General features: G+C 35.1%; 1 protein-coding gene across 12 annotated transcripts in view; it reads right to left on the bottom strand.

The window, feature by feature from the left end:
• The window catches only part of CFAP54 (cilia and flagella associated protein 54), a 297,940-nt gene that overhangs the window by 50,106 nt on the left and 228,105 nt on the right, over positions 1–19,729 (bottom strand). For all 12 annotated transcript variants that reach the window (XR_012005898.1, XR_012005899.1, XR_012005900.1 and 9 more), the window contains 3 exons: positions 7,572–7,745; positions 6,008–6,228; positions 1,984–2,151 (listed from right to left, as the gene is read on the bottom strand). Coding sequence is in view for 9 of the 12 variants with exons in the window: in XM_072773183.1 (XP_072629284.1) it covers positions 1,984–2,151; positions 6,008–6,228; positions 7,572–7,745 (563 nt within the window). In the remaining 3 variants the exon portion in view is untranslated. The remainder of the gene's footprint in view (positions 1–1,983; positions 2,152–6,007; positions 6,229–7,571; positions 7,746–19,729) is intronic.

Genomic DNA, 19,729 nt, shown 5'->3' with positions numbered 1-19,729 from the left:
AATCACTACAAGAGATTTAAATATACTTCTTTTAATAACTGATTTTTAAAAATTAAAGGTAAACAAGAAAAGGGGTTTGAACAAGACTAACCAACTGACCTATTGGATATATATTATATATATATATATAAATATATAATATATATATTCATATATATATATGAACACTGCCCCGGTGACCGAGGACTGCACATTCTTTTTAAGAGCAATGGAATATTTATATAATAAATCTTTCCCTGGAGAAAAAAAGCAGGTTTGAACAATATCAATCATGTAGAGCATTTTTTTATTATCACAGAACAACATAATCTAAGAATAAAAAATAAAAGATAACTTTCTAATATAATATATAGAATATATATAAGAATATATACAAGTTCTGTGTAATTTGGAATGTAAAAAACACATGTTGAAATGGCCCATGAGTCAAAGAATATATCATAACTAAAATTTTAAAACTATTTTAACTGAACAATACTGATAATACTATAATAAAGACTTGTGGGATGAAACCAAAGTAATGTTTAGAAAAACTCAGTCTTAAAATGCATACATTAGGGAAGAAAGGACTGAATATTAAGCCAAACATCTATCTCAAGAAGTCAGCAGTTAGAAAAAGAATACAAAACAAAACAAAAACAAAATAGAAGAAAGATATATAGATCAGTGAAATAAGATTAATTAATGAGAAAGCTCTGGTGACAATGACCAAGAAAAAAATACATAAACCACCAATGTAAGAAATAAAAAGTGACACTTCAATATAAATACACTGGAGAGATTAAAAGTATGATAAAATTTTTAAATAAAATGAAAAAATTCCTAGATAAAGCAATTTAAACAAACCTGACTCAAGGAGAAACAGAAAACTCCAATGTTCTATAAATAGGGGTGATAGTCAAAATATTTAATACTTGGTTTGACATGGACACTAACCATTAGAACAGATATTGACCCAATCAGAATTAATACCAAGTCTGGTATCTAGTAAATGAATACTAGTGCTTAACAACTGCCCCTACCTATTGAGAATTATATTACTAGTTTTCTATTTTCTCACAAATTAAACAGGTCAGATTGCTTTACTGATGAGTTCCTATCAAATATCTGAGGAGAAAAGTTTACTCCAAACTTACAGAAATGTCACCAGAGTACCAGAGAATAGAAAAACATGATTATATTTATCATGAATTTATAAGTCTAACAAAATCTTGATACAAAATATATCTGGCAAAGATAGTATGAATATGAAAATTTGTAACCCAATATTACTCTTAAACAGTGGCAAAAACCCAATACAAAACATTAGTAAACTGAATCTAGTAAAATTAATACATGACCAATTGGACTTTATCTCAAGAATACAAGATTGGGGATCCCTGGGTGGTGCAGCGGTTTGGCGCCTGCCTTTGGCCCAGGGCGCGATCCTGGAGATCCGGGATCGAATCCCACATCGGGTTCCTGGTGCGTGGAGCCTGCTTCTCCCTCTGCCTATGTCTCTGCCCCCCCCCCCTCTCTCTCTCTGTGACTATCATAAATAAATAAAAATTAAAAAAAAAAAGAATACAAGATTGATTTAACATTTAAACTGAGATCAATTAGTATATTTAAAAATTCTAAAATCATCTTAAAGACACAGCAAAAGATTCTGATAAAATTTCTTAGCAAGTGGACAATAGAAAATAACTTCCTTAATGTGAAAAAGAATGGCTGCAAAACAAAAGTTAAAGATCATATATTATGGTGACACATTAGAAAGTTTCCCTTAAAGATTAGGAAAAAGGAAAAATGATCAACTCAAGTTAGACTTTTCCTGATTTCTTAGTTATTTTCAGATTTATTCTACTAGACAATATAGGCTCTAAATTGCTGTATATTCTCACCTATATGACAAGGGGGGGTATTCTCTATTTTCAAGTTATAATGGTCAAGTTAAACTTTATATTTAAATATAGGATTTAGCTTTGTGATTATATTACATACCAGAGGTTCTGTGTCCTTTGGAGGTCTTTCTAGAGGGGGAATGTACCACTGAAAGCAAAGTTCTTTGTTTAAATCTTGTATCTTCATATCTGATGGCACATCTGCAGAAGATGGGCCGGTAGAGAGCTTTAATGATAAATCGGAGTGTAGAGAACTGCCATGACATAACTAGGGAAAAATAAAAAACAATTTAATTGCTGGTAATAAATAAATCCATTCAATATCTAAAACATTCACTCAATATCCATTCAGTATTGGCTACATTATAATACTCTGGGAACTGTCTTTGTTTTATGGGTGTAGCTTATAAAACTGTCCCCAGTTATCAAAGAAGATTCTCCTACAAAAAATATGCTTCCAAACCCATGGGACTCAGGGTGCCTGGGTGGTGCAGTTAGTTAAGTGTCCACCTCTGGGTTTCAGTTCAGGTTCTGATCTCAGGGTTGTGAGATCAAGCTCCACAATAAGCTCTGCACTATGTGCAGAGTCTGCTTGAGATTCTCTCTCTCTCTCTCTCAAATAAATAAACAGATTTTTTTAAAAAGCAAAACAAAAAAACAAAAACCAAAAACCAAAAAACAAACGACAACTATGGGACTCAACAAATGTCATCCAGTTTGGTGACTCTCCCAAAGTAAAGATCTAGAGAGGAAAATGTCAATGGTATCCTTTCAGTCTTAAGACCACCTCAGGTCACTGGAAACATCTACTTTTTTTCTTGTTTATTCTATGGTAAATGAACTGAAGATACGATTTTAAATAATATCTACTTTCCACCAGCATTTTTGTCAGTGTCATATTCAAAATAAGACACAGTTTTTGCTGAAAATATTAAAATCAATTGCTCTCATTCCCTCTTTACATGAACATGGCTGATTTGTAAATTCAATCTTGGTGAATCTGGGCCTAGCTTTGATGCAACCAGGTCCCTGAATCAGAAATTTTCAGGGAACATAAAGTGTAGAATGCAACTGGAAATTTCATAAATTATTTAGTTTTTTAAAAGTAGCTGAGAAAGCAAAGCATGGTTGCTGCCCAAAAAATAACAGTCTAGCCAGAGAGATAATAATAGTGATAATAATACCTCAAATCTGAAAAGAACCTTCTTTAATGGAGTGCAAACTATTTTCAAAATTAACTTGTTGTAATTCCCAAGATTATAGCATGGTATCTGGGAAGCAATTCTTCCATGGAACTTTTGACATCTAAGGTTATCTTAAGGTTTGATGAAGGGAACATTGTAGTAGCCAGTAAAAATGCCTGGCATTTCTGTAAGGCTTTGTACCTTCCACTATTTCTGAGCTTATTCAAGATATAATATAACACTGTCAATGAGAGTCTTCAAAATAAAATAAAAAGAGAAATAAAGACACTGACCTTTCAAGTTGTCTACTGATTAAAGAAAAAATATGTCATGACTGAAAGGTAATATTAAAGAAGAAAACTTTCCAAAAATATCTAGAGACTATCATTATAAAAGTATATAAGCCAGAATCCTCATTTATTAGCACTATGATATAAAAAGCATGAGCAAAATAAACAATGAACAAGATCATTAGGTTTAAATAATCATTTAAAGTGCTCAACAAAGATTAATTCTGTCAGGCAGTTCACCAAAAAATCAGGTAAATAAAAAAAAAAAATCAGGTAAATAATCAATTCAAAAAATAATTTCTCATATTTTTTCATATCTGAGTGCCTTTCAGAGGTTCTGACAACTATTTTAGCAAAGAACTCATGTTTAATAACTAAGAAGAAAAAAATAAGGAAAAGATTTACTATTTCAATGTATACAGCATTTACTAACATGACGGTCTAAGAATGCTAAATTGTAACAAGTCAGTATCAAAATAGACATTAATTTCCATTATCTTTAAAAAAACATAAACTCCAATCACTAATGAAATTAAGTATATATGCTAATTGATGGACTATACACTGAATATTTTCGATATGTTTGATTTATTCTTTGAAATAAATGAAATAACAGTCCTACCAGGAGAAGTCTTGTTTGCCACAGTCCTATAAACAACAAATCACTTTATACTAGTCAATTATTTGACCTTACAACACAGTCTAAACATGAATAACCCAGCATTGTGCATAATTTTAATCATATCTTTTTTTCTTGGAATTTTTAATGTAATTTGTTTGGCACCTTTGTTTTTCCATGACAGAGCTTCAATAGACCTAACAATATGCAGACGCACACACTGATGAGCCTGGCACCTAGCAATGACCGCTCTGGAAAGACATCTACTTCTTTGTGGAGGAAAAGCAGGATTAAGTATCAAATTATAGAAAGAATTTGATTGAAATAGCCTCCTGAGTGATTAAAAGCTCAAAAACGTTATTATAAAAATCAGCCAAGCTTGCAGTTTATTTAAAAAAAAAATCCAAAAGGCTCTATGCTCATTAGCTGTCTACCCCAGTGAAACGAACACATGATGAGGTGGCTTGCACCTGTCAGACAAGTGACAGTGATCTCTAGAGCTGATTATTCTGGGAGAGTGTTACACTAATTTTTTTTTTTTTTTAAGAGCAAACAGAGTACAACAATCTTTGATAACGCTGCTGCCATTAGAAATGTCACATATATTTACAATGCATTCAAGGTTCTACATTTGGAACATCATGCTTAGGAAATGGGTAATGCTAGGCTGCCCTTAATCCTAAAATACTCAAGTAGAGTTCTTGTCAGAACAGTATTTAAGAAATCACACCTATTAGTTTCCAGACTCATACAAAATAATCACAAGAATACATTCACTAAAACTATAATTCTCCACCTTCTCATTCTCTGCCTCCTAGGCCAGAATTTCTGAGGCATCTGCAACACATGGCAGTTATCCCCAAAAGTAGTCAGAATTTCTGGAGGGGTGAATCGGGATCTGGTGTTAGATGGAAATGATTTTACCCCATTCCTGCTGCTTACTACCCTACAGAGTGCCAGACATTCATAGTACATTACTGGCCTTTCTGCTTCCTTTCACTCCCTTCCCCTGGAGAGCTACTTGATTGGTGAATTTGGGGGGAAAAAATGTTGGATATGTATAGCTATGCTGTTTCTTCTTGGAAAAGAAAGAGAATGGTTTGTAGGGAGTGAGTGTTCTCTTTGTAGGGAGTGACTATCCTCTACTTCTTCATGAGACAGATTTTAAAGGGGTCTGTATCCATACAGATTTTAAGGGGGCCTGTAATGACCAAACCAAACAAACAAAAAAACAAACACAACCGGATTGGTAAAATCTGTCCATTTGCTGTTTGCTTTCAGGAAGACCATTTACCAGTAAATATAAATAATATCCTGCAAGGTCAACATTATGACTCATAAGGGTGGGTAATTTTTAATCCCAAACTCTTAAACTCTTTATTTCTCAAATGACTTATAATGTGGGCAAGAAAGAGGGATGTTGAATATTGGGTGTGCTCATCCCTAGTATCTGGGAACTAATTCAAAAATCCTCCCATGTGGGTTCTAATACACTGCCCTGAGAACAACTCCATAACCCTAAGAATCACATTTAAATGAATTCTTAAATATCTTAAATATCTTAAATAGATCTTCCACTGCTTTTTAAAATCACAATTTATTAAGTTACCTCACTCTTTTGCTCAAAAGAATGATTTTTTAAAAAATATTATTATCTACCCAACAATCTAGCAGGATAAGATAACCAAAATTTCTCAATTTGGAAGAAGTCACATTTTCAGGTCACTTCTCTAGGATATGAAATATGGCCAAGTCTGGTATGGACAAGTCTATAATCATAACAATGAAAGCACTATATGATGGATTCCAAAATCAAGATAATTGAAAATAAAGGACTGATTTTTTGTTTGTTTGTTTGTTTGTTTGTTTGGAAAGAATTCAATGGAAATGACTTGATTTTTTCATTTCATAAATACATATTGGAAATTTATAATATACTATGTCCACTTGAGTTTTCTCAAATGTGCTTCCTTCAGAAATATACTGGTTATAAGAAGTTTTATAAAAATATATAATGTTTGGAAACAGTACCTTGACTGAGTCATATAAGATTTTTTCTGAAAAACCAGAGTTTTCCAATCCTTGACATAGTTCTTTTGGAAATTCATCAATACAGGAGGAAGAATACAGCTGTAAAAATCTTTTAAGGAAAAAATGCATTTCTTTTTGGCGTAAAATCAGCCCAGAGTTGAAAAGGGATGTGAGAAGTGTGTCATCTGGCAAAGAAATTCCAGATCCTGGCTTTGGAGATGCTTAGGGAAGAAAAATACCTTAATTTAGAATCATGTTAGGTAACAGAACAGTCTCAGTATTGTTGATATTTGCTCATTAACTGCTATCGCTGTAATTCACACCACTTCAGCTAGTGTCTGTCAGTGTAATTCCTCCATTTTTTAAGCTTATACACTCATGGAATTGCTTCTTGCCCCAGGAATGAAAGAAAATTTCAGAAGGATATGAGAATATTGCTTTAAGCTTTAAGTCTTGACAATGCAAAATATTCTATGTAGTCATCTTATCTGGGACTCATCCCAACAAAGATCTTAAAGCAAGAATTTAGATGCAGGTAATTTATTTGAAAAGTGATCTTTAGGAGCGTAAGTGAGAGAAGGAACAAAGTGTGATGGAGAAAAGAGCCAATGAAAGTGAGTTAATGGGTGGGCTGCAGCTTTGGACAAGAAAGGCTCAGTCCTGCTGAGGACCTTCTGGAAAATCACCTGTAGAATCATCTGGGACCGGGAAGGTGGAATGTTTTCTACGGTTCCCTACCTCATTAGTATGTGTGGAATCCCTGGCACTTTGGGCTGTCCTGACAGTGGGCTGAGTAAGTCTCAGTAGTTTCAGGAAGAGCCCAGAGCAGAAAAGGAGTAAAATGTGGGTGTGTGACATGTCAAGTGCCAGCAGGTGAATTCAAAGGTGAGCTGAGTTGCTGTGGGGCAGGCACTGCCAGAGTGTGCTGTACTGGCTCATGTCCACATCCTTTGCCATTGAACTTCTTTTATTCTTGCCTTTTTCATAATGTACCTTTTACACCTGACACCTTTCTGAGGCTTGTCTATCCCACTGCTAACACCTCGTAGCTGTGCTTAGTCGCTCTGGCTGGTTTCTCCACTGGGCCCTGACATGGGTCAAACTGTCTTTTCCGACTATTTGCAGTAATGAATAACATGAAATCACCAATTTTATGTGCACAGATAAAACACAACATACATTGGCACAAATACAAGAAGGACTGATGTGAGGCAGACTATATCAGTTTTTCTGAATGTTCTTCAGACAACATTAATAATACAACAAAAAACTAAACAAAACAAAACAACTCAATGGAGTGGCTGTCTTGGGAAGCCTCTGGATAAATCTATACAATAATATTTTTAAATACATGAAATAAAATATATAGAATGCCAAAGGAAGTCAGTTATGTTGCAATACTATTCTACCCAAAGATCTGTGTATCTCAAGAACCCCTGAAATTTCCACATTCTCATAAGAATTCATTCCAAAAGATGTCAAAAGCATTTTACAATTCTAAATAAGAAGCTTGACTTAAACAAGAAATGGAAAAGAATGTGTTCTTAACATATCAAAAATCTACCTAGAAGTTTGCTCATATTATTAATCCTTTGCAGATGAATATAGTAGCGCAGTAGAAGAATCCATGTAATATCCACTTTAGTCTGAGTTTTTTTTCTAGCATCTGTGCTGTCACACACGCCTTCACTTTGACAAGAGACTGTATAGGCAGTCTGGAAGACCACTTGGTAGTTATCTGAAAGTGAAAAATAATAATAACAGTAAGCAAAAAAAGTTTGTAAGATAAATACTATGCTTCCCCTGAAAAATAACCATGTATAAAACAAACAAACAAACAAACAAACAAAACCAAAAAACCACAGTCCATAAAGGAAAGACTGACACATTGGACCACATGGGATTTAATGATTTAAAAACATTTTTGTAACACAAAAAGACACCAAAGTTAAAAGACAAACCATTGACTGAGAAAAAATATTTAGAACATGTATGAATTATTTTTCTCAAATATATATAATACCTTGCACCAATCAATAAAGAAAAAGTCGGAGTCCAAAAGAAAAGTGGACAAAGAATTTCAACAGTCAACTCATAGAAAAGGAGACCCAAATAGCCAAAATGTTAGCATCACTTAAAATCAGAAAAATGCAAATTAAAAAGGAAATACCATTTCCCAACCATCAGTAATTGATAGATACTAAAATCTGAAAATAAGAAAAATTGATAATAATGTGAAGAAACTGGTTCAAACTTCTTGGGAAAGCAGTTTGGCAGGATCTAATGCAATTAAAAATGCAGATACTCATGTAAGTGATAAAAGTGTATGAGGACTCTGGTAGAAGACATTCATGACACCATTGTAATATCAAAAAAAAAAAGGAAAAATAAACAGAAGTCTATTTATTTGATGGCATGTAAAATGAATTAATTAGATCTAAGACAGAAAGTATACAGTGTAGTGTCACAGTTCAAATTATTGATGTACTTCTCACCAGTGCGTGAACCTCTCTGTACTGTAGGTCTCTCTAGACTTTTGACTTCCTGGGTTTTAATGTTCTTGTCTTTAAAATGGGCATGGAAAGATCCTGGATAGATCTTGACAACATACACCAAACTAACAAGTAGGCTCCAGATGATACCTAGAGTATACTACCATTTGTCTAAATTTGAAAAAAAAAACTCAATGCAATATTTTGTACTATTTATGTGTACACATGCACACAATATATAGCATTTTATTAGGATAGTGGTTGCCTCTGGGAAGGAAAGGAGGAAAGATGAATAGAATCTTTTATGGTTAATGGCCTATGTATGTTTTCTTGAGTAATAAGTTGAATCCCCATGTACTTACCACCCAGTTTAGCAAATAGAATATTCCCAGTACTTCTGGAATATTGTGCAAACCCCTCCCTAATTCTATATTCTTCCTTCTTTCCTTCCTTTTCTTTTTTCTTTTTTTTTTTTCCTATCTCACATACTTGTTTCTTTTTTGTAATATTTATGTACTGAGGTACATTTTCTAGTAACTTATTTTAAAAAGTTCACATACACAAAACACAAAACACACCATTTGAGTCCTTACAGGGACTTCATGCTTGATTGATTATTTAGCTAAATATATGATTTGGGTTGAAATTCATTTTTCATTAAAACTTGGAAGGCCTTCTATTGTTTTCTAGTATCCATCATTGCTGGGGAGAAGCTGATACTAGTCAAATGCTCATTCCTCTGTGTTTGACCATCTTCTCTATTCTGTGATTTTTTTTACTTTTTTTTTTTTAATTTTTATTTATTTATGATAGTCACACAGAGAGAGAGAGAGGCAGAGACACAGGCAGAGGGAGAAGCAGGCTCCATGCACCGGGAGCCTGATGTGGGATTCGATCCCGGATCTCCGGGATCGCGCCCTGGGCCAAATGCAGGCGCCAAACCGCTGCGCCACCCAGGGATCCCTATTCTGTGATGTTTTTAATGAACTCCTTGTCATTTGTGGTAATTTAAAATATCATTTTTCATCTAAGCCTTCTCAATTTGGAAAGTAGTAGGCCTTTTCAATGTGAACACTTATCTTTCCTTATGGTCTTGCAAAATATTCTTATATTTATTTCTGCAATGAAATAAATATAAGAACATAAAGATTCTCTCTCTCTTGCTCTCTTTCTGCCTTTCCCTCTCCCTTTCTCTCTCACTCCACATATTTAGCCACTTGATTTATTACAGATGTGACACTGCAATGTTATGAAGAAAGTAGGTCTTTGGTCTTTTTAATACATGGCTCTGGGTTAATTGTATATCATATGGAAAAAATCTTGACTTCAGCCTCACACCATATACAAGAATAACTTCTAGGTGGATTGTAGATCTAAATGTGAAAAATTAAAAAAAAAAAAGGAAGGTAAAGATAGGAGGGTACCTTTGTGACTTTTGAATAGAAAAAGATTTCTAACTGGATACAAAAAGCATAAGCCATAAAAGACAAGGTTTATAAACTGGACAACATTAAAATTATGAACTTTGTATAATCAAAAGATATCACTAGCAGAATGAAAAGGCAAAGCACAGAGGGTATAAAATTAATTGCAATACATATAATCTACAAAATGGTCATATCCAGAATACTTAAAGAATTTCTCCAGATTTCTAAGAAAAAGACAGAAAACTCCCAAGAAAACTGGGCATGATTCTTGAATAAGGAGTTCCCAAAAAAGACTAAGCAAAAGCCAATACTATATATAATAGTTCCCACCTTTCTAGTTACCAAGGTAAAATTTAAATTCAAACTCCTTTGGAGAACTTCTTGATAGTGCTAAGTTGAAACTATATATACTTATGACCCAGTAATTTTACTCCTTGGTATATACATAAAAATGTGTACATCTGTGCATAAAAATTTAACATACAAGTGTATTCACAGAAGCATCATCCCTGATGACCCCCAAATATTTATCAATAGTAGAATGGATAATAAATTGTTATTATGTCCATCAAAGAGTGAACTCCACACACATAACGTTGAACAAAAGAAGACAGATACAAAATAGTATAGACTGTATAATTTCACTTACACAAAAATCAAAAGCTGGCAAAACTAATCCATCTGTTAGAAATCAGAAAGCAGGGAGGTTAGGATGTACTGACTAACCCTATTGTGATAATAATCCCACAATGTATACATATATAAATCATCACACTGTACTTAAATGTACACAATGTCTTATGTCAATTATATCTCAATAAAGCTGGGGAAAAGGGGGGTTGAGAGGGGGCATGATGTAGACCTCTAGGGTTCTGGATTTGTTCCATTTTTGACCCATGATGGTTATATGGGTATTACATTTATGATATAGAATGAAGCTGTATCTTCAGGAATTTGTGTGATTTATCCTATTTATAATACAATAAAATATTTTTGTGGTGATTTCCAGCAAAGGTGTTCATATGGTATTGGCATGTCCCCTTCTCCTGGAAATCATCCCAAAACAACACAAAAAGCAAGTAACAAAAACACAAATTCTTTTTTCAGTAAATTGGGAAAAAGCTCAAACCCCAAAGCACAAGATGCATGGAATTGTGCCCAAAATAGTTGTCAGCAGGTATAGGATACAAAGGAAGCAGAAAGAAATAGCAATGTATACTTCTTGACTGTGAGTTGAATATTTTTAAAACAGTATTATGGTGCCAGTTAAGTTCAGGCATCTTAAGACCAATTGTTCAGAGTTTAAAGAAAAATAAATACATATACATTTTGCACATGGATGTGATGAGCTCTTTAAAGTAAAAAAAAAAATTATTTGTTACAGCTTTTCAAACTACAAATGATAAAGTCAGCAAAGCATCATATAGAGTAGGTTATCAGCACACAAAAGCCTAGAAACTAGTAAGTTGACATTGCTGAATATATACCCTGAAGTCTAAGAGCTAAAGGTCCTGTTTGCAATAGCTTCCCCTGGTTGAAAAATCAGTAAACAAAATTGTAGCACTTTCCAATAATAAAATAACTTGTTGAATTAAAGATGTAGTTGCAAACATGAAGACTCAGTTAATAATTCATCTGCAGAGTTGTACTTTTTCCTTACAAATGCTCAAATCTACAGACATTGTTGGACATACTGTTTTGCTTGTATTTATCTAGTAGTATCAGTACCGACTACTGAAAGAAGATCTTGTATGTGAATGATTAGCAATAATTCAAGTGAAATATGAAAAATATTAAATAGTCTTTCTGAATCCCATCGTTTATCCTGGAATAATCATGTTGATGTGTGCATTGATGGCGAAAAGAAATGGTAAATAAAAGTATGGTGCCTTAGCATGAACCTAGGCAGGCACTTACATCAAACTGCACTAGTAGTTAGTTTTTGTTTTTGCATTCTCCATTGCCGTGCACTTGCAGTAAAATGAATAAATTAATTAAAATGCCAGTTTCACTTAAGAATGTCCCTGATGAAGCAGTAAAGTTAAAGTTATTAACTACTGACCCTCAAGTATACATCTTTTTTCATATTCTTTGATAAAATGGGAAGAACACATAAAATGTTTCTACTCAGCTATCAAAAAGAATGTAATCTTGCCATTTACAACAATGTGGATGGAACTAGTGTGAATTATACTAAGCAAAGTAAGTCAGAGAAAGTAAAATATTATACGGTTTGACTCATGTGAAATTTAAGAAAGAAGGAAAAATAAAATAAGATAAAAACAGAGAGGGAGGCAAACCATAAGAGACTCTTAACTATAGAGAAAAAACAGAGGGTTGCTGATGAGGAGGGGGGTTGGGTAAGGAGATGAGCTAGATGGGTGATGGGCATTAAGAAGGGCACTTGTTATGATGAGCACTGCAGTTACACATAGGTGATGAATCACTAAATTCTACTCCTGAAACCAATCCTACACTATTATGTTAACTAACTTGAATTTAACTTTAAAAAATAAGGAAATACATGATGGCTGTCTTAAAGAAAAGCACTTCTGTGATGAAGTTGCAAATGGAATACACTGCTCCCCATACCTCTCCCTACCTCATACCACGGAACACCATTTTTTACATAAAAGGACAACTGAGAAGACAAACTAAGTGTTTTCAGGCTTAGGTCTATGGCAAACATTTTCCATAAAGTAACAGGCCTTCAAGGAAAATAACTGACAGTATATACTGCCATTGATAAACTCCAGATTTTTCAGTAAAAATTTAGACTTTTGGAAAATTTGTGTATGCCACCATTGGCTTCCAATACTGAGACTTTTCTGATAAGAATGGTGGTGGTATTTTAAAATTTTGATATTTTAAAAATTGTCCAGTGAATTGTACCAACATCCAGAAGTCCTGCATAATCCAGGGAGTCACTATTTTCCAAATATCTGATGCATGATATTACAAAATCATGCATGAGTAAAAGATCCATTCAGACTGAAAGACCAATGTATTTTAATGTATTTTTATTTTAACAGAGTACAAGTTCAATGATATTGTTTCATGGTCTACAATGGAACTAACCTTCAAGAAACTACCACTGTTGGTTTGGTACCAAAGAAAACTATCTACAATTATCTGAAAAGGCTCTTAAAATAGCTTTCCATTTTCTATCTCATATCTTTGTGAACTGGATTTTCTTCACATATTTCAACCAAAACATTATGCTATAATAGACTGCAGAAGTGGGTGTGAGAGTCCAATTATCTTTCATTAAGCCAGACATTAAAGAGATTTTTAATGTTATTTATGATAACTTGTAATGGATTTATTACTATTCTTTTAAAATTAATAAACTTTAATTTTAATTTCTAATGTAACATTATTTCTTCTATAATAATAGATTTCCCTAATTTTATATATAATTTATTTTGAAGTAAATTATATTTTTCTCCAAAGAGAAAACTCATTTTACAAAGAGTTTAAAATTCATTTGCTTCAAGGGGCATCTGGGTGGCTCAGTCAGTTAAGCATCTGCCTTCAGCTCAGATCATGATCCTGAGGTCCTGCTCCCTGCTCCATAGGGGCCTGCTTCTCTCTCTCTGTCTGCCTGCCACTCCCCCTGCTTGTGCACTCTTTCTCTCTCTGTCAAATGAATGAATAAAATCTTAAAAAATACATTTGCTTTGAGTTAAAAAAAATCAGCTCAATTTCTAAATATCAGTGACTACTTTGTTCTTATCATTTAGCCTTCTTTAAAAAAGATTTCATTTATTTATTCACGAAAGACAAAGAGAGAGAGAGGCAGAGACACAGGCAGAGGGAGAAGCAGGCTCCTTGCGGGGAGCCCAATGCAGGACCCTGGGATCACGCCCTAAGCCAAAGGTAGATGCTCAAGCACTGAGCCACCCAGGCGTCCCATCATTTATCTTTTTTTTACTGTAATTAATTTTCCTAAATAAGTTGGCTAATGGTTTGTTTATTCCCCTGAAATTACATTATTTTAATGTTTTTGTTTCCTAGTTTATTATATACATATTGTAAAATGATACAAAATAATGCCAAACGTAACTGCTCATGTCAATTAATTTAAGTTGGCTAAAGTTGCCCATTACCAAAAAAACTACTATAAGTTTTAAAACAAAGAAAGCCCAACTCTGTGTTCTATTTAAGAGGCATATTTAAAATAAGATTATTTAGAAAGGTTGAAAGTAAAAGAATGGGCAAATGTGTACTAAGACAATGTAAATCAAAAAAGAAAAAAGCAATATTTGTGAATCTACTATCAAATAGGCAGGCATTCTAGCCAAAACAGATTCTCCCCTAAAGCCTCCAGAGGGACATAGCTCTGTCCACACCTTAATTTTAATACGGTGAGACCTATTTTAGACTTCTGAATTCCTGAATTGGAAGATACACTTTCTGTTGTTTGAAGCCACTAAATTGTGGTTGTTTCTTACAGCAGGAATAGGACGTCAGTACAATAACAGCACCAACAGCACTCGGTTACTTGCAGAGAAGATAGAAGGGATACTTTCTCTCCATGCCCTTTGATGTCTTTTGAATATTTATTTATTTTTATTTTTTTAAACATTTTACTTATTTATTTGAGAGAGAGAGAGAGAGAGAATGTGGGAAGGAGAAGGAGAGAGAATCTGAAGCAAACTCCACACTGAGCACAGAGCCCGATGTGGGGCTCAATCCCACCACCCTGAGATCATGACCTGAGCTGAAACCAAGAGTCGGATGCTTAACCAACAGAGCCACCCAGGTGCTCCTCTGGAGTTTTGATTCTTAAGAATAAATTACTTATGTAAAAAAATGAACTTAATTAAAAGAAGAAAAATGAAGCCAATGCTATCTGGTCTTTAATGTCACAGAAGAAAAGTAATGCCAGCTCAACTTTTCTCTATATATAGAAAGGCTACTTTTTCTGATTGAAAGCTTACAATTATATTTTTTGTCTTTATAATCTGAAAGTGATGCCAGAATTTGTCCTGGTACAATCTACACTATACGTTTATCTTCAGGACTTTTGTGGAAGGTATATCCCATTGCAATGGTTCCCCTTCAGCCACAGCCAGAGTTGCATGGATGGGTTGCACTGGTTTTGGGCCAGTATTTACGCTAATTTCCCTGCATTTTTCAGGTGGTGAGAATTCGAACCTTATAGTCTCAGGTAGGGTTCTGACTTCTCTCAAATGGCTCATTTTGGGTCCTGACTGGGCACTTGGCTGGTTCCTTGGCATCTACTCAAGCCAGTGGGCAATGTGTTTCTAGTCCCAATGTGTTCGTAGGCAAATCCACTCTGAACCTCCATTCTATGTAGTTCACTGGGTTCCAACCTTCCTACCTACAGTGCCCTCCTTCCAGATGCCCTTTTTGTCCAGGCATTCAGAGTCCCCACCCCAGCTCTTCAGCCCTTGCTTATTTTGACTTTGGTAACTTGAGATTTTCTTTTCCTGATTTCATGCTCAGCGATAAATTAAAACAATTTTGGTTCTGTTTTGCCCAATATTGTTACAGGTTTGGATTGGGGAGGTGAAAGCATTTTTCATCTCAGCTCAGTCCAAAAAAGGGTGATGCATTAATTCTGCACTTTGATTTCCTGGCCCTCTTATCACACCCAGCAGTGATCAAGGGCACAGCTCTTAGAACTGGATAGATCAGGGTTTGTATCAGCAGTAGAAAATTATCCTAGTTACATAACCTCCCTGAGGACCTTTCTTCATTTACCATATGTGCATAATGACACTCTCATGGAATTTTCCTAAAGGATAAATGAAATCACATAAGAAAGCACTAACGCATAGCACCAGAAGCCACTGGTCCGACTATTAACTAGTACTTGCTGCATATGACTTTCTGTTTTTGTGTCAATTTTTTACTGTCTGGGCCCTGCTAAGGGTTCCAAACAACTTTGTTACATTTACTTTGCTTCCCACAAGTGTCAGTCTTCCTCTGAGTCTTCAAGGTAGCATTCCATTGCATCTGTTGCTTATTTTTCATTGTTGATTCTGTCCTAATTGTCTCTCCATACCTAGTGTCTGAAAATAGAGGGTGGAGAATGCATGTTCTGCTCTTGGTCATGGGACTATTCCTTCTCAGATTTAAGTCATCAAAGGAAGAGATCTCAGTGAAATTTCTAGAATCTTGTATGTGTTAGATCAGGACAGCTCTACTCCACTGAGGATGGTTCTTATCATCCCCCGACTGTCTCAGGTGCTTATACTATGAACCAATACAGATCATATGCACACACACACACACACACACACACACACACAACTGCTGTTAGCATAAATGATTTATCTCCATTCTCATCTGTAAATTGTATACTAGTTTGAGATTGGGGAATGTAATGTGCCTCCCTAATTCCCTACCTATGGACAATTGTGTCTCAGAGAAATAGAACAAATCAATATAGTAGTAAAGAAATGGCATCCCAGTTTGTAGTTGGTATTGACCCCATGTCTCTGAACAAGGGGCAAGGCAGTAAGAAAAGAATAAATCATATTTTTTCAGGCTGGAAGGTTTTCTCTGTTTCAAGAGGCAGAGCATATTATTAAAGGTCAGTTGTGATGCTTAGTTCTGCTCTTTATATTCTTTTTTATTTTATTTTTGTATTTAAAATCTATTTTGTTGAGGAGTACATAAAACAAGAATATAAAGCCCAATGAAATACTATGAAGTGCAAAGTGAACAACCAGGAAATTGTGTCTATAACCAATTACCAAAACCTGGGTCACCATCCCTGCCACCAAAGTAAACTCTACTTGACTTTCATAATATATGCTTCCTTTTACCTGTCACTTTTTCCCTTGGAGAACAAATCTCTAATCATTAAACTATAGTTTTGCCCATTCTTGAACCTTATATAAATCAAGTCATGCAATAAATGTCTCATTTTTTTTTCTGGCTTCTTTTTTTTATTGGAGTTCGATTTGCCAACATATAGCATAAGACCCAGTGCTCATCCTGTCCAGTGCCCCCTCAGTGCCCATCACCCAGTTACCCCAACCCCCCACCCACCTTCCCTTCTACTACCCCTTGTTCGTTTCCCAGAGTTAGGAGGCTCTCATGTTCTGTTACCCTCTCTGATATTTCCCACTCATTTTCTTTCCTTTCCCCTTTATTCCCTTTCACTATTTTTTATATTCCCCAAATGAATGAGAGCATATAATGTTTGTCCTCCGATTGACTCACTTCACTCAGCATAATACCCTTCAGTTTCATCTACGTCGAAGCAAATGGTGGGTATTCGTCGTTTCTAATGGCTGAGTAATATTCCACTGTATACATAGACCACATCTTCTTTATCCATTCATCTTTTGATGGACACCAAGGCTCCTTCCACAGTTTGGCTATTGTGGACATTGCTGCTGTAAACATACGGGTGCAGGTGTCCCGTGTTTCACTGCATCTGTATCTTTGGGGTAAATCCCCAGCAGTGCAATTGCTGGGTCGTACGGTAGTTCTATTTTTAACTCTTTGAGGAACCTCCACACAGTTTTCCAGAGTGGCTGTACCAGTTCACATTTCCACCAACAGTGCCAGAGGGTTCCCCTTTCTCCACATCCTCTCCAACATTTGTTGTTTCCTGTCTTGTTAATTTTCCCCATTCTCACTGGGGTGAGGTGGTATCTCATTGTGGTTTTGATTGGTATTTCCCTGATGGCCAGTGATGCAGAGCATTTTCTCATGTGCTTGTTGGCCATGTCTATGTCTTCCTCTGTGAAATTTCTGTTCATGTCTTTTGCCCATTTCAGGATTGGATTGTTTGTTTCTTTGCTGTTGAGTTTAATAAGTTCTTTATAGATCTTAGATACTAGCCCTTTACCTGATATGTCATTTGCAAATATCTTCTCCCATTCTGTAGGTTGTCTTTGAGTTTTGTTGACTGTATCCTTTGCTGTGCAATAGCTTCTTATCTTGATGAAGTCCCAATAGTTCATTTTTGCTTTTGTTTTCCTGGTCTTCATGGATGTATCTTGCAAGAAGTTGCTGTGGCCAAGTTCAAAATGGTGTTGCCTGTGTTTTCCTCTAGGATTTTGATGGATTCTTATCTCACATTAGATCTTTCATCCATTTTGAGTTTATCTTTGTGTATGGTGAAAGAGAGTGGTCTAGTTTCATTCTTCTGCATGTGGATGTCCAATTTTCCCAGCACCATTTATTGAAGAGACTGTCTTTCTTCCAGTGGATAGTCTTTCTTCCTTTATCGAATATTAGTTGACCATAAAGTTCAGGGTCCACTTCTGGGTTCTCTATTCTGTTCCATTGATCTATGTGTCTATTTTTGTGCCAGTACCACACTGTCTTGATGATCACAGCTTTGTAGTACAACTTGAAAGCCGGCATTGTGATGCTCCCAGCTCCGGTTTTCTGCTCTTTATATTCTGACAATAGGTTCACCAATGTTAGTTTTGAGTATGACACACATTTATGTTTTTCTTTATACCAAGTGTATTTAGTTCTGAGAGGCTGCATCCAGGACCACTAATCCTAAATATTTCTTTTAATCCAAAGTGTCTTATAGAATTTAACAATTTTTCTCCTAGCTGAATTTTTATATTAAGGCCCCAAGAAAATCAAGACAAAAAGATCAGTATATTTTAAGACAAATAGGCTGAAAGTAGCCATCTAAAACATGTTTTTTGCACTGAAGCTAAATATGTTCCTATATTGACAGTACCATCATTTCAAGGTCTCTATTTCCATAAGACCATGTAAAAGAAACCTCAATAAATCAGACCAGCTGAATCACTCAATTACCTTATTGTCCAACAGATATCATACAGTAGCTCTCTGGTATACACACTAATCTCTTCTGGCACACATACACATGACTAGTCTATTTGTCATCATCTTTCTCTGATCAGCAGTTACTCTGCCTAGAAAATGTGCTTTCTCTCCACTCTCCTACCCAGGTCTCTGGTCCATTTACACCTGCCTTACAGTATACTTCTAGAAGAAAATGTTCCTAATTAACTCACATGCCCATCTTGCCTGTGTCTTGTTTTAGTTTAATCTGTCTCCAATAATGTGGTCCTCTTAAAAGATGCATTTATATAATTTCAATGTGTAAGTCTGTTCTGATTGTAAATGACTGGAAGCTCATGGAAGGCAATGCTCACTTTCTTGATGTGTTCCATGACTACTCCTTCCCTTTGGACATAAATATCTGACACAGTGCTCTGCACAATGATTACTGATCACTACCTTGTGTACATATCAATGCTAGTGAAGGTGAGATTACTGAGGAGGTTTTCTTCTGGATGCCAATGTATGCTAATGTAAGGAAAATTAAACAGGTTTTATTTGTTGCTGTTGCCCTTTAGCAATTCCTTATAATATGAACTTCATTATCATCTGGGTATTTGTAGCAGTCAGGAGGGGATTCAGTACCTCCTTCCAACCCAAATAACTGAAGTAAGGGAAATCATCAAAATGAATTAATTATCAGTCTGCTAGGAAAAATACTGGAGGGCAAAACTATTATCCTTAAGGCAAGGAAAAATGCAAAATAGATTGGACCTCAAAATTCAGTCATTTCAAATTAGTATTTCAATACAATAGTAAAGGAGTGCTAATGGCACAAAACAGAAATTGAAAATTGGAATATGCTATGAAAACCACTAATATAGGCAAAGAAAGCATACACTATAGCATTAAGCACAGCTAAGATGAAGACTGCCTGCTCAATTGGATCAACTAAGATCATCTGCACAGGGGATGCTGTTCCTTACTGCTTGTGCCCATGGGTGACAATATTAGTTGATCATTGTAACACCTTTTCCTGTCTTTCC

The sequence above is a fragment of the Canis lupus genome, chromosome 13 (assembly GCF_048164855.1).
Source record: "Canis lupus baileyi chromosome 13, mCanLup2.hap1, whole genome shotgun sequence".
NCBI lineage: Eukaryota > Metazoa > Chordata > Mammalia > Carnivora > Canidae > Canis > Canis lupus.
The sequence above is the reverse complement of the archived record's forward strand: the minus strand, read 5'-3'. Positions and strand labels throughout refer to the sequence as shown.